Source organism: Callionymus lyra, chromosome 3 (genome assembly GCF_982586985.1).
Source record: "Callionymus lyra chromosome 3, fCalLyr1.hap1.1, whole genome shotgun sequence".
Taxonomy (NCBI): Eukaryota; Metazoa; Chordata; class Actinopteri; order Syngnathiformes; family Callionymidae; genus Callionymus; species Callionymus lyra.
In genome coordinates this window covers 10214803-10228528 of record NC_141820.1, presented here as the reverse complement: position 1 = coordinate 10228528, position 13726 = coordinate 10214803, and the positions used below count along the sequence as shown (strand labels likewise).

General features: G+C 34.6%; 2 protein-coding genes across 2 annotated transcripts; one reads left to right on the top strand and one right to left on the bottom strand.

Moving 5' to 3' along the window:
* Positions 1-606: 606 nt before the first annotated feature.
* Positions 607-5232, bottom strand: zcchc17 (zinc finger, CCHC domain containing 17). The gene is made up of 7 exons (XM_087785689.1): positions 5198-5232; positions 4284-4428; positions 2911-3011; positions 2754-2845; positions 2579-2679; positions 2336-2505; positions 607-919 (listed from the first exon to the last, which is right to left on the bottom strand). Exons 2-7 carry the CDS (start codon positions 4423-4425, stop codon positions 752-754), a joined length of 774 nt encoding a protein of 257 aa, XP_087641815.1. The 5' UTR covers positions 4426-4428; positions 5198-5232; the 3' UTR covers positions 607-751.
* A 133-nt stretch (positions 5233-5365) lies between these two features.
* On the top strand, positions 5366-10448 carry snrnp40 (small nuclear ribonucleoprotein 40 (U5)). The gene is made up of 10 exons (XM_087785688.1): positions 5366-5568; positions 6250-6379; positions 6866-6959; positions 7219-7384; positions 7463-7585; positions 8171-8291; positions 8792-8874; positions 8948-9009; positions 10001-10104; positions 10227-10448. Exons 1-10 carry the CDS (start codon positions 5461-5463, stop codon positions 10274-10276), a joined length of 1041 nt encoding a protein of 346 aa, XP_087641814.1. The 5' UTR covers positions 5366-5460; the 3' UTR covers positions 10277-10448.
* Positions 10449-13726: the final 3278 nt, after the last annotated feature.

Below are 13726 nucleotides of genomic sequence, written 5' to 3'. Positions count from 1 at the left end.
GTTATAGTTGAAAATAGTTTGATTATAGTTGAAAATTGTTTGGTTATAGTTAAAAATAGTTTGATTATAGTTGAAAATTGTTTGATTATAGTTGAAAATTGTTTGATTATAGTTGAAAATTGTTTGTTTATAGTTAAATATTTTGATTATAGTTGAAAATTGTTTGATTATAGTTGAAAATTCTATAATTACACATGCATGATGTAAAGAAAATAAAAATGTATATAATTCAAAGTGGACAAGAAACGTATAAATATATTAAAACTGATGAGATTAAAACAAATAAATAAAATGTGTTTTATCTTCTAAAGTCTAGTTTTGGAAACATGACTTTACACAAGGACATGAAACCATAACATACATTTCTATATAGTTTTGAATATCTCCAAATATTTATTTAATATCTTGAGTAAATTATATAAATTAATCAATACATTTCCATGAAAATTGAGAATTAAATAACTATATATTTAGATTTTTAGAATGTAGAATGTTGTTACGATGAACTCGACCGAGTTCACACAAAAATAAATACTTTTAAAAACTGACTGTACTCGTTGAGGCCCCAACTGTACGACATCACACATCAACAAACACACAAACCGCTCACGTCAGTGTCGTTTAATGTGTAATAAAACATAAATATTACAGTCGGCTCCTCAACGACCTCATGCTTAAAAAAAACAGGAACGTTTATTTTTTTTACAGGTTAAAAAGTCCAGGTGTTTTCTTCAGAACTTCAGACGTTTCCTCAGGTGTTCTTGTGCGACTTATGCTTCTTGTGTTTCTTCTTCTTCTTGTCGTCTCTGTCGCTGGTGTGTTCGCGCCAACTTCTCTTAGGTTTGCACTCGCCTCCACTGCTGCTGTCGCTTCCCGACTCCTCGCGCTTCCTCTTCCTCTTCTTCTTCTTCTTCTTCTCCTGCCACCAGCAAGTGTTTAGTTATAGTTAAAAATTGTTTAGTTATAGTTGAAAATTGTTTGATTATAGTTGAAAATTGTTTGATTATAGTTAAAAATTGTTGGATTATAGTTAAAAATTGTTTAATTATAGTTGAAAATTGTTTGATTATAGTTGAAAATTGTTTGATTATAGTTAAAAATTGTTGGATTATAGTTGATAATTGTTTGATTATAGTTGATAATTGTTTGATTATAGTTGAAAATTGTTTGGTTATAGTTGAAAATTGTTTGGTTATAGTTGATAATTGTTTGATTATAGTTGAAAATTGTTTGGTTATAGTTGAAAATTGTTTAATTATAGTTTAATATTGTTTGATTATAGTTGAAAATAGTTTGATTATAGTTGAAAATAGTTTGGTTATAGTTGAAAATTGTTGGATTACAGTTGAAAATTGTTTGATTATAGTTGAAAATTGTTGGATTACAGTTGAAAATAGTTTGATTATAGTTGAAAATAGTTTGGTTATAGTTGAAAATAGTTTGATTATAGTTGAAAATAGTTTGGTTATAGTTGAAAATTGTTTGATTATAGTTGAAAATTGTAGTTGAAAATTGTTTGATTATAGTTGAAAATTGTTGGATTACAGTTGAAAATAGTTTGATTATAGTTGAAAATTGTTTGATTATAGTTGAAAATAGTTTGGTTATAGTTGAAAATAGTTTGATTATAGTTGAAAATAGTTTGGTTATAGTTGAAAATAGTTAGTTGAAAATAGTTTGGTTATAGTTGAAAATAGTTTGATTATAGTTGAAAATAGTTTGGTTATAGTTGAAAATAGTTTGATTATAGTTGAAAATAGTTTGGTTATAGTTGAAAATAGTTTGATTATAGTTGAAAATAGTTTGATTATAGTTGAAAATAGTTTGGTTATAGTTGAAAATAGTTTGATTATAGTTGAAAATAGTTTGGTTATAGTTGAAAATTGTTTGATTATAGTTGAAAATTGTAGTTGAAAATTGTTTGATTATAGTTGAAAATTGTTTGATTATAGTTTAATATTGTTTGATTATAGTTGAAAATAGTTTAGTTATAGTTTAATATTGTTTGATTATAGTTGAAAATAGTTTGGTTATAGTTGAAAATTGTTTGATTATAGTTGAAAATAGTTTGGTTATAGTTGAAAATTGTTTGATTATAGTTGAAAATTGTTTGATTATAGTTGAAAATTGTTTGATTATAGTTGAAAATGGTTTGATTATAGTTGAAAATTGTTTAGTTATAGTTTAAAATTGTTTAATTATAGTTGAAAATTGTTCAGTTATAGTTTAAAATTGTTAGATTATAGTTAAAATTGTTTGTTCTTCTTCTTCATCTTCTCCTGCCACGAGACCATGAGTTCCTCGTACGAGTCCAGAGACTTTGACCCTGACTTACCTTCTTCAGTTCCTTCTTCTTCTTCTTCTCGCTGACAGACTGTTGTGTGGTGGAGCTCGGCTGCTGCTGCTGCTGCTGCTGCTGCTGCTGAGGCGGCCCTTGAGCGTCCTCTTCAGGCAGAAGAGCGTACTGCGTCCCCGGAGCCGAGAAACAATCCTTCGTGAAATGACCTGTAGGAGGATAAACATCAACTTTTGAGACTCTCTAGGCTCGTGTTGAAGATCTTGGTGTCTACTCGCGCACCTTTGCAGCCACATTTCGTGCACGTGGTGTTGAGAACGGCCTCCAGAGTGATCCTGTTGCCCGTGTGATCCCGGAACTGTCGCCGCCTCCTGGCGTCCTGCCTGCACGTCACACGAAACACAAAACAAGTTCAAACACAATCGACTTCTGGAACCTTCAGAAGATGCAATCGTACTCGGAGTTGACGTTGTTGGGGTCCAGGTCTCGCCCCGTCCCCTGGTTGACGGCCTTCATGGAGAAAGACAGCTTCACCTTCTCACCGTTCATCTGAGGAGGGAAAAAAAAATCACTTTCAAGTCATCTGCGTCGTCTGAACGTTTGTGTTCACGCACCTCTCTGCCGATCACTTTGATCCACACCTTCTCGCCGATGTCCACCACTTCAGCGGCGCTCTCCACACGAGTGGCGGACATTTCGCTCACATGGACCAGACCTGAGAATGAACGGTGGACATGAGAGTCTGAACTTTATATAAAATACAAACATCTTCAAACAAGTTTATATCGGTCGTAACACGAATAACTTAATTTTTTCTCTCGCAAAGACACAGAGACGAGATTTTTATCATCAAAAACATGTTTAGAATAAACACATTTAAAATATCAAAAGGGTAGCAATTGTTAAAAATTGTTTGATTATAGTGGAAAAGTGTTGGTAAATGTATTGATTTAAAAGATTTAAAGGTTAATTTTTAGTTAAAACGAAGAAATGACGTTTTATTTAAAAAACAAAAATCGATATACTTAAATATTTACTGATTTATCTCAAACCAAACAACTGAAGTTTCCACTAGAACTGCACATTTTGCTCCAATATAAAACTGAGGCACATCTGAGATTCTTTCCAAATATATATATATATATATATATATATACTGTATATATATATACACCAATTGAACTTTAAGCTTGATCACTGTAACGGTTTAATTGTCCTTTTTCTTTTAATTTTTCCTTTACATGCTGTGGTTGTTGTTTTTGTGTTTGTTTGTTGCAAAATTGCAAATATTCAAAGACAAACAAAAAAACATGAGAAGAATAAGCTATGAATTCGTTTTGCAATGCACGACAAATATGAGAATTATAAAGATGTCTGCATGTGGAGGAACATCTGCACCTGCTCTTAATAAATGTATTCATTTGTAAGGTTTGAAGAGAAGTTTGTTTAAATCAAAATAAACTATAAAATGCAATATTTAAAATACAAAACTACAAACATCTATATACATGACACTTTCGGTTTAAAAAAACTGAGGTTTTTACCTGAGATTCTTTTCAGAAAAAAAATGTTGTAAAAAAAAAAAAAACACCCTTTATCCAGTTTAATGAAAGAAACTCATCAATTTTCTCTTAAGTATTTCAACTATTTGTTTTTTTGCTACTAAAATCTGCAAAAATAACAAAAAAAACTACTAAAAAAAGGGATAAAATATGAATTCATGATAGTTTTTTATATGGAGGACAAATAACAGAATCATGGTATTATTGCATTTTTTGTCCCACAGTGTTGAAGTACAGAATAAACAGAAATAAACAGTGCAATAAATAAATACATGCATCATTGTAATAACATAATCATAATAATTTATCTTCTTTTTGTAGCAATCTAGAGAAACGGACGTTTGATTTTCTGCACCGACTGATCTCCTTCACATCTCAGTCATAAATCACGTTATCGTCTGTAAGTTCACCACAAACATTTTTACCTTCCTTCTTGTATCCTGGCAACCGGACGAAGGCGCCGTAGGTCTGCACGGACACCACCTCTCCTTTAGCGATAGAATACATCGGCGGCAAACCGTCCAGGCCCGCGGGTTCTTGTTGTCCTGCTCCATCGCTGTCAGACATGTTCTGTAACCAGTGGAGAAGTTCAGTCTCTACACATCAACTGATCATTTAAATAACATTACAGGTCAATATTCATTTATAGAAACTGTTTAAGCCTGAAAACTGCTTCAAATACATAACCTTGCAGCTGGAGATAGAAGTTCTTATCTAAGGGAATCTATTTTAACTACTTTAGATTTTGTTTTTTATAGGTTAAAACCCAAACTTGACCAACATTACTACAGATATACAGTATGTTGTAACTCAATAAGATTTGTTGAAACAATGCGAACAGGACCAAGGTGTGAAATGATTTTTAAAAAAAAACATGCACTTAAAATAAAATAAATAAACACGTAAAAATGGTAATAAGTTCACAACTAAGGATATTAGTCGTTTATCAAAAATATTCCCAAACATTATCGACTATTAAATCGACAAATAACTACCAAAATAAAAACAACATCGAGAGCGGGTAGGAGAGTACGTGTTACGTTAAATGCAACTGTAAAATATCAGTAAGATAATATTTGGTAAATTATAACAATATAATAGAAGTATAATAAACAAACTATTTCTATAGTAGCTCATGTTTCCAGTCACACGGATGGATGTTTGCATTTTAGTTGCACGGCTAATGTTAGCTAAATAAAGCATGAGATCGCTAAAAATCTAAAGCTTAATCTTAAACCAAGCTGAGACAAAATATATATTCGTTTATAATTATTATTGCATGCGTTAAAGTTAAGAGAATCTATCACGGGTTTCTTTTGTATTAAACAGATACGCTCACCTCACTGCTAGCACGCCAAGCGACTATTTCTCTTCCGGTTCAAAGCAACACGACAACATCGAATCCAGCCAATCACCGCGGCGGACAGCGGCGTGAACCAATCAGAGCTCGAGTAGTTGGCGGAAGCAGTTGTTTTGTCTTCTTCTTCGTTGGCTCCATTGATTCGTTTCCCCAACGTTAGCATCGTTAGCTCAGTTTTTCTGTTGGATCTGGAGGATAAAAAAACGACAAGCTAGCGAGCCTTTAAGCCAAGAAGTGTAAAAATGATGGAACCTATGAAAAGACCGGCCGACATGGCGCTGGTGGCGACGGAGATGAAGCGGCCTCGGACAGAACTTATAGCCGCTGCTCAAACACAACTCGTGGCTACGGTAGGAAATAACAAATACTCGCTAGTATTATAGTTCGATGTCGAAAAACCAATAATCAAGTACAGAATTAAATCATATTTATATGCTAAGAAATCATTTATGATGGTGTATTTTTATGCATAAAACAACAATGGCGTGAGATTATAGTAACGTATTAGTAGTAAATGTATTTAGCTGCCATTAGCTAATATATTATTATAAAGTTTGTTCAAACATCCTCACAAATATGACTTGAATCTTTTGAATACTTCTTGCATTACATTAGATGTGTAGACGGATTTTCCTGTTTTGTTTCTGTCCTATTTGTGCCTGACACGGGAAAAGTTCAATCCGTGGAAAGCAAAATAGAATAAAATAAATCCCTTTATGAAGCACAAAAGACCAAGTGTAAACACGTTTTTATCTCTAGAACTGATCTGATCTACCTCTTATCTCTGCTGCTTTGCTATTTATCGGTACATGTCATCTTTATTTGCTACTTGTGTACTTTCTTATCTTGTCTTATACATCTTTTTAACCCTTCTTTTATATCTTTATTCAAGTATATGTCGTTATTTCTATCTATCCAATTTTCACCGTCTGGATGATGCACTTGAATTTCGTTTCTGATTCTGATAATATTTTATGTGCTACAAATGTAATTGAATTTATCGTTTCTAATGTGTGAATTTTCTCTCGCAGGGTCCGCCACGTTCATCCAGCCTGCAAGCGCCCATCATGCTCATGTCTGGCCACGAGGGCGAGGTTTACTGCAGCAAATTCCACCCGAACGGCGCTACTCTGGCATCATCAGGATTCGACAGACTTATTTGTAATTTATTGAATTTTTTTTTTATTCAAGTGTTCTTTTTGAAAAGCTTCCTAACAATGGCTTGTTTTTTCAAATCTACATTTTTCCATTTGCTTGGTCTTTCATGTCACTAGAGCAGGTTTATCAAAATGAGCAATGAGCCTGTTCTTTAAAACTGTATTTTTATTCTTGGAGGCTTAATATGTCTTAATAACAGTTTGTTTTCCTTCACCAAACGGTCCTATTAAAATCTATTTTATTCCAAATTACTTTTACTTTTGTTAAACGTCACTTTATAATTGTTAATAGTCCTTTTATATATCTTTAAAACTGTCATCTATATCAGTCTCCATATCAATACAGTAACTTACTCTTTTTTTGTATTTTTGAACTCTACAGAAACCGTTTTTGTATTATGATTTGACTTTTGCATACTATCTCTATGATATCTATCAATTCTCTCAAGTATTCACTGCAACTTATTTGCTGTGTTTTTGTTTGTTTCAGTGATGTGGAACGTCTACGGCGATTGTGACAACTTTGCGACGCTCAAAGGCCACAGTGGCGCAGTGATGGAGCTCCATTACAACACTGACGGAAGGTACGATCAGAGCCTCGGTGTCACTTTAATGAATCATTTTTGTCCTTGTAGACAGGCTTCAAACTCTGCCCTAATTTAAGAGAATATTTTTGTTTATGTCCCTGTCTTCTTCACTCACCAAATGTCTGTGAGTTCACTGTAAAAATGGAAACATGGGGGTTATATTCGGAGAAATAAAGCCTTTAAAAACGCTTGTTATCTGTCTATAAATCACCCACATACTGAGTGATATAAATATATTTTCCTTACTTTGTTCCAGCATACTGTTCTCTGCGAGCACAGACAAGACGGTCGGTGTCTGGGACAGTGAAACGGGCGAGAGGGTCAAGCGCCTGAAGGGCCACACTTCTTTCGTCAACACCTGCTATCCGGCTCGAAGAGGCCCTCAGCTGGTCTGCACCGGCAGCGACGACGGCACAGTCAAGGTGAGCTTTAAGCCTCTCACCCGTCGCTCCATTTTCTTCCTGTGTTAAACGTGTCTTCACCCCTTTTTTTTATGGCAGCTGTGGGACATCCGGAAGAAAGGCGCCATTCATACCTTCCACAACACCTACCAAGTCCTGGCCGTCACCTTCAACGACACCAGCGATCAGATTCTGTCCGGAGGCATCGACAACGACATCAAGGTGACCTCGCATAACCTTCCTTTACCTGGTTGATTCCTACAGCCGTTTTTATGTTTTTTAGATTTGTAGTTTCTGCCGCCTGTTCCGATTTATCTTTTGAATTTTGTTGCTACTGGTGCAAGGATGGTGGTTTTCAGTATGCTGGCTGCTGATTGGCTCAGCAAAGTAGTCTCCTGTGTTTTTTGCATTTTTTTGTCAAATTTTGAATTTATTTGTAAGCCCTATAATTAAAGGAGAACATTAAGTTCCCTCTCAGGGTTGTGGCCCCGGAGAGGATGTATTGGAGAGTTGCTGAAAGTACTTTCAAAGGAAGGGATGATTTAAAACTGTAACACAGGCCTGATATGTAAGGAAAATAGATGAACAATGAGTTTAATGGGTAGTTTTTACTTTGGTTTTGGACAAAGAAACCTGCGACTATCAAAGGATCCTTGTAGAGTATAAATGGTGATCAGGAGCTGAAGTGAATTTAAAACCTAATGTAACCTCCTACTGACAGTCTTGGGTTTAAATCAACTTTCCAGATGTTATTGTGTATGAAGTTTTCTAACCAACATTAACACCTGTTGTGTATGTGTCACGAAGGTCTGGGACCTGAGGCAGAACAAGCTGATCTACAACATGCACGGACACGGAGACTCTGTGACGGGACTGGGTTTAAGTTCTGAAGGCTCCTACCTTCTCTCCAACTCCATGGATAACACAGGTATCTTTTTTTTAAAGTTTTTTTTTTTATATGAAATTTGTGGCTAGAAACGATCAGAAAACAGGATTAGATTTAACTCACCATCATCTTGTTGCATGAAACGTAGTATTTTAGGCACAGGTTCCACACCTTTTTTGAAATTAATCAGTTTAGTGTCAGCATTAGATTCATGTACGCACCTTCAGAGGAAAACGGCATAAATAAAATGCTGGGAAAGGCAATGATAAATAAGTATAAAAAAACTAATCTCACCATAACGCTGAGTCAGCAGGAAAAAGATGGTCCAGTATAGAGTTTGTGTTTTACATATTTTTACTAGTTTATAGATTTATTTCTTGACTTGACTGAAACTAGAGACTTACGGAGGAAACGCCGTCTTTCTTCAGGACAAATCACCTTTTCAGACAGTAATAATCAATGCAAGAGGAAGTGTATTATTATCCGTCGGTACCTGTCCCGACCTCGAAAAACGTTTGACTCACAAACGTGACTCTTTGCAGTGCGTATCTGGGACGTCCGACCGTTCGCCCCCAAAGAAAGATGTGTGAAGATCTTCCAGGGAAACGTGCACAACTTTGAAAAGGTGACCCAGAGTTAGTTCACTCACCCTTGTCTTAACGTTCATTTTCTAAATGTGCGACTTCCGTCTCTTCAAGAACCTGCTACGATGCTCCTGGTCCACTGACGGCAGTAAAGTGGCTGCAGGCTCGGCCGACAGGTGAGAAACTGCTGATCTAAGCGTGTTTGGATGAGAATATATGTTTGTGTTCAACCTTTAAAGTGTCTTAAGGAGATCCATTTATAATTATCTTTTCCATTTTAAAAACGTATTATTTCATGTCGTAAAGTATGGAAGTACATCAGTGTCATAAGTATATTGAATGATTTAATGAAACATTTCAAGGGTAAAACAATTTTTAACGAAATGTTGAATATTAATAAATATATATATTTTAATTTAATCATTAAATTCAATAATTTGTTCATTAAAGAGCTAAAATTGTTATTTTTAAAAATAAATTAATAAAACCCAATAATTAAAAAATGTACAAAGTGGCTCTAATATATCAACACTTTTATTTTTTTATATATTTATATATTGTTGAATTTTTTTAAACCCTGTGGGCATCATAGCTCAGATGGCAGAGAGGTTGTGAGTTCAATCCCAGCTCCGGACTAGATTGTGGCGTCGTGTCCCCGAGCAAGACACTCGACCCTGATTGCTGCTCATGATTGAGCTGCGTCGCGGCCTACTCCCACCACTGTATGATTGAGTAACTTGGTGTAAAGTGTTTTTTGGTGCTGAAAATGCGTTATAAGCAAGAGCCATTTAAAAAACCTAATTTTATTTGAAATATTCGATTTTAACTTCCATTACAATAAAAATCTTAATGTAAGTAAGTAAGTAAGTAATTTTTATTTATATAGCACTTTTTCAGACCAGGGTCACAAAGCGCTTAAACAATCAAAACACAACTCAAAAAAGTATATACTTTAAAGATCAAGATAATACTGAGAACAACACAGGAGTTCCAGAAAATCAAGGAAAAGCTATACAATTATTATTATACTAAAAGCTTTTTTTGTTTGTTTAAACCTTTCAATTAAACGTTTCAACTATTCAAATGTTAAATTCCATATTCACGTAAAAATGTTTCGTCCTCCATTGAACCGTCTCCTCATGTTGTGATACTTTCACTCTGCTGTAGATTCGTTTACGTCTGGGACACCACGTCTCGCAGGATCCTCTACAAGCTGCCGGGTCACGCCGGCTCCGTCAACGAGGTCGTCTTCCACCCAAACGAGCCAGTCGGTGAGCAGAACACGCCATAGAACTTGAATCGATACATATAGTACCTGTACCAGTCAATACTAGAGTAAAACACATGATTTACTTTGACGTTGTGTCTAACATGGAGTGTGTCGTCTCCACAGTTCTCTCCTGCGGCAGCGACAAGCGGCTCTACATGGGAGAAATCCAGTAGCTCGTATGTTTATAAGTGTGTCTGTGTTTTTTGAATGAATACTTTGGGAAATACGACGAGTGTTTGTTTTTTTTTTAAAGCTCAGCTGTTTCATTTCTTACCTCTCGGCCATTTACAACCATCACCATCTTTGATTTTTGTTCATTTTTAATAAAATCTTTTAACGTGTAAAGAGTCTGGAGAGTAATGTTTTCACAAACTGGTTAAAGTTAAACTATAGAATTGAGTTTGATTCAATGTAACTTGTTTGTCTGTGTTGGTCAACATTTGTACGATCACAAGACTAGTTTATATTTTCTAACAACTTTTCCTATTTTTTGTAAATTACTTTGATTTTATCACAGTTTCCCAGCATTCATTAGGGTTAAGATTTGTTTTGATTTAACATGTCGAGCTCAGGTCACATTTGAAGCAACAGTCCTATTTATCTCTGAACAAAATAACCTCTTATATAAAAATATAATTTTTAGTTTTATTTTTCTTATTAACAACATTCCTGGTGCTTTCTCATGTTTACAACTATTTTCTGTCCTCGCTCCACTTCAAGGGTTCAGTTTCTTACTAGTTATTAAGTGTAACTAATGTTTAGACTGAATTATTTGTTGATGCAACATAAAGTAAAGGTTATTTGTAAAGCGCCTTTCTAGACCAGGGTCACAAAGCACTTGAACAATGAAGAACAATACACAGTTAAAATATATACTTTAAAAGATCAAGACAAACAGACAAACACAGGAGTCTCAGAAAATCAGGGAAAAGCACAAATAAAAAGGTCTTCAGATGTTTCTTGAAGGAGTCAGTAGATCATCAAACACAGAGATGGTTCCAAAGCTTAGGAGCAACAGTCTGGAAGGATTTCTCTCCTCTGGTCCTGAAGCGTGTTCAGGAACCATCAGTAGATTCTGATCCACGGACCTCAGAGCCCGAGCTGGGTTGTAAGTCTGGATCAGATCAGTGATGGAAGGTCTGACCATGAATAGATCTGAAAGTAAGAACCAGAATTTTAAAGTTGATCCTGAAAGAAACTGGCAGCCAGTGAAGAGTTTTAAGGATCGGAGAAATGTGAGTTCTTCTACTAGAGCGAGTTGGAATTCTCGCTGCAGAGTTTTGAATCAACTGCAGGCGAGACAGATCCTTCTGGTTTAGACACCAAAATAAAATATTCTAAACGAGTCTAAACGAGAAGACACAAATGTTTAGAGATTTTTCTCAGTTGAAGGAAACTGTTTCTGGTCAGTTTTCTTCAGTGTTGAACAAGAGACATGTCTTTATCAAATACAACACCCAGGTTTCTCAGGCTCAGTTTGACAGACTGACCTAAGTCACCCAAGTACTGACTCAACCCTGGAACCTTATCATCAGGAGCAATCACCAGAGTTTCAGTTTTGTCCGATCCTCTTAGTGAATTATATCTACAACTAGACAATACCCCGAGAGTGGGCTTTTCTTTTCGCCTTGTGACAAAAAACTATGAAAGCTAAAAAGGAGTCAAATCGCACATTGATAATTTGGACTTTTATCTACATTTTAAAGTTTGAACTGTGTTTCTACGTGAACGTGCGCCAGAGCAGGAGATGTTAGAAAAACGTTGCAGTCAAATTAATTTATTTGTGGAATTTTCCTCTGCTTTGGGGTTAAGATCAATGATCTAAAGTAGGGGTGTCCAAAATAGATAGATAGATAAAGTTTTGTTGATCCCTCAGGAGGTCTCCTTAGAGAAATTGTTTACGCGGCTAAATAAAAGTCAAGACTGTAGGTTCTTTGTTGATGTATTCTAGACCTCTCTACATATTCTTTTGCTCTCTAAGAACGTCTAGTTTGAAAGATATCAACAGTTTAGGGCCTAGATTTTCATGTATTATTATTCATTCCTGATGTTTTTTGTTGTGAAGAACATTTTTTTAGGGACCCCTGATCGTCACACTTTCTCTGTTATATACTAAAGCTGCCCCCATCAGAGAAGAGAGAAGGTTATGTGGCCCTCACAGGAAAAAGAGTTTGGGGACCCCTGGTCTTAAAGGTCGTGAAGGACGTGAGTTGATACACAAAATACTTTGAGTCTGTGGTGGACGATCAAACTTTGAGTCCCAACGAAAAAAGAAGAACTTTTCAGTTTTTTAAGACGTTTTTTGTCTGCATGTGTTTATCAATCCTTCCTAGACTCGTGACCCCCAGAGACACGAGAACCACCTTGAGTTCCCAGATGTGTGCAGATGACCCGGGAACGTTGAACTTTGATTTTTGTCCTTTTTTTTTTGTTTTTGTGGTAAAAATCGGTCGATTTCTACCTTTTGTTTGACCTCACCTGCAAATACAAAACTGTGACATCATCATGACATTACCCAGTCTCGTGAAGCTCCGCCCACATCCGCCGCCTCAGAAAAAACCTCCAACAAGACCCTGAAGCAGTGAGTGGACTCGGTACCAACAGAACCACCTGCAGGATAACATGACTCGTTTAGATGAGTCTAGACTCGGCTCTTTGAGCGCATTCATGTCATGATGTCATAGATCAGGTAGAAACATATTTATTTGTATTAATTATAACTAGTTCAACTAAGTATGACAGATAGATTCTATTGATAGCATGTTTAGCTATATTTGATCATTTTTTGTAACTTTTTTCCTAGTGACTTTGGTAGTAAATTCATTAGTTTAAACGTTAAATATAAAATAAAACTTAAATGATAAAATAGTCGTAGTTTTCTTCTGTTTTAGTGTCTGATTTTAAAATAAAGTTTGTTTTTTTGTGAGAATGTATTGCTCTTTAAAATATTTAATATTACAAATTATTTGCTAAAGAAAAACTGCTTTAATATCCGATTTATATTACCTTTTTTTTTAAGTTGGATATTAAGCAACACAGGAAAACATATCTTATAACAAACAAATCTTTAATAACCCTAATAAAAAAGCTATAAATAGTATTTTGTATTACTTTTATTTATTTAAACTTTAATCCGATATAAAATCGCCTTTTTGGCAAATATTTGTACTCACAAAAATGACAAATACAAAGAACAAATGTCCTAAAAGACAACTGTGACACTTTATTTAAAAATCAAACACTATTAATGGAAAAAACAAACAAATTGATTATTTTATTATTATTTATAGTTTTTAATAAAAGTTTCAAACTTCCATGTTTAGAACAGACCTAATTTATAATAGGAAAGCCCCCCGAAACAATATGTATATAAATAAATAAGTTACAAAAAGTATCTGACAAAGTATCGTATAAATATTATTTCATTGTATTTTTGATAAATTGTATTATTTTAAAATCTGAAAAAAAAGAACTTGTTGGAAAATATTTTTAATATTTGATTAAATGTTTTAAGGGACGAAAAATATAGACAAATACATAGTAAAAAAAAAGTCTAAAGCCCACGAGAAACTTTTGAAAACACCAACACTAAAAAAAAACAATGAATCATTTAATTAATTCTT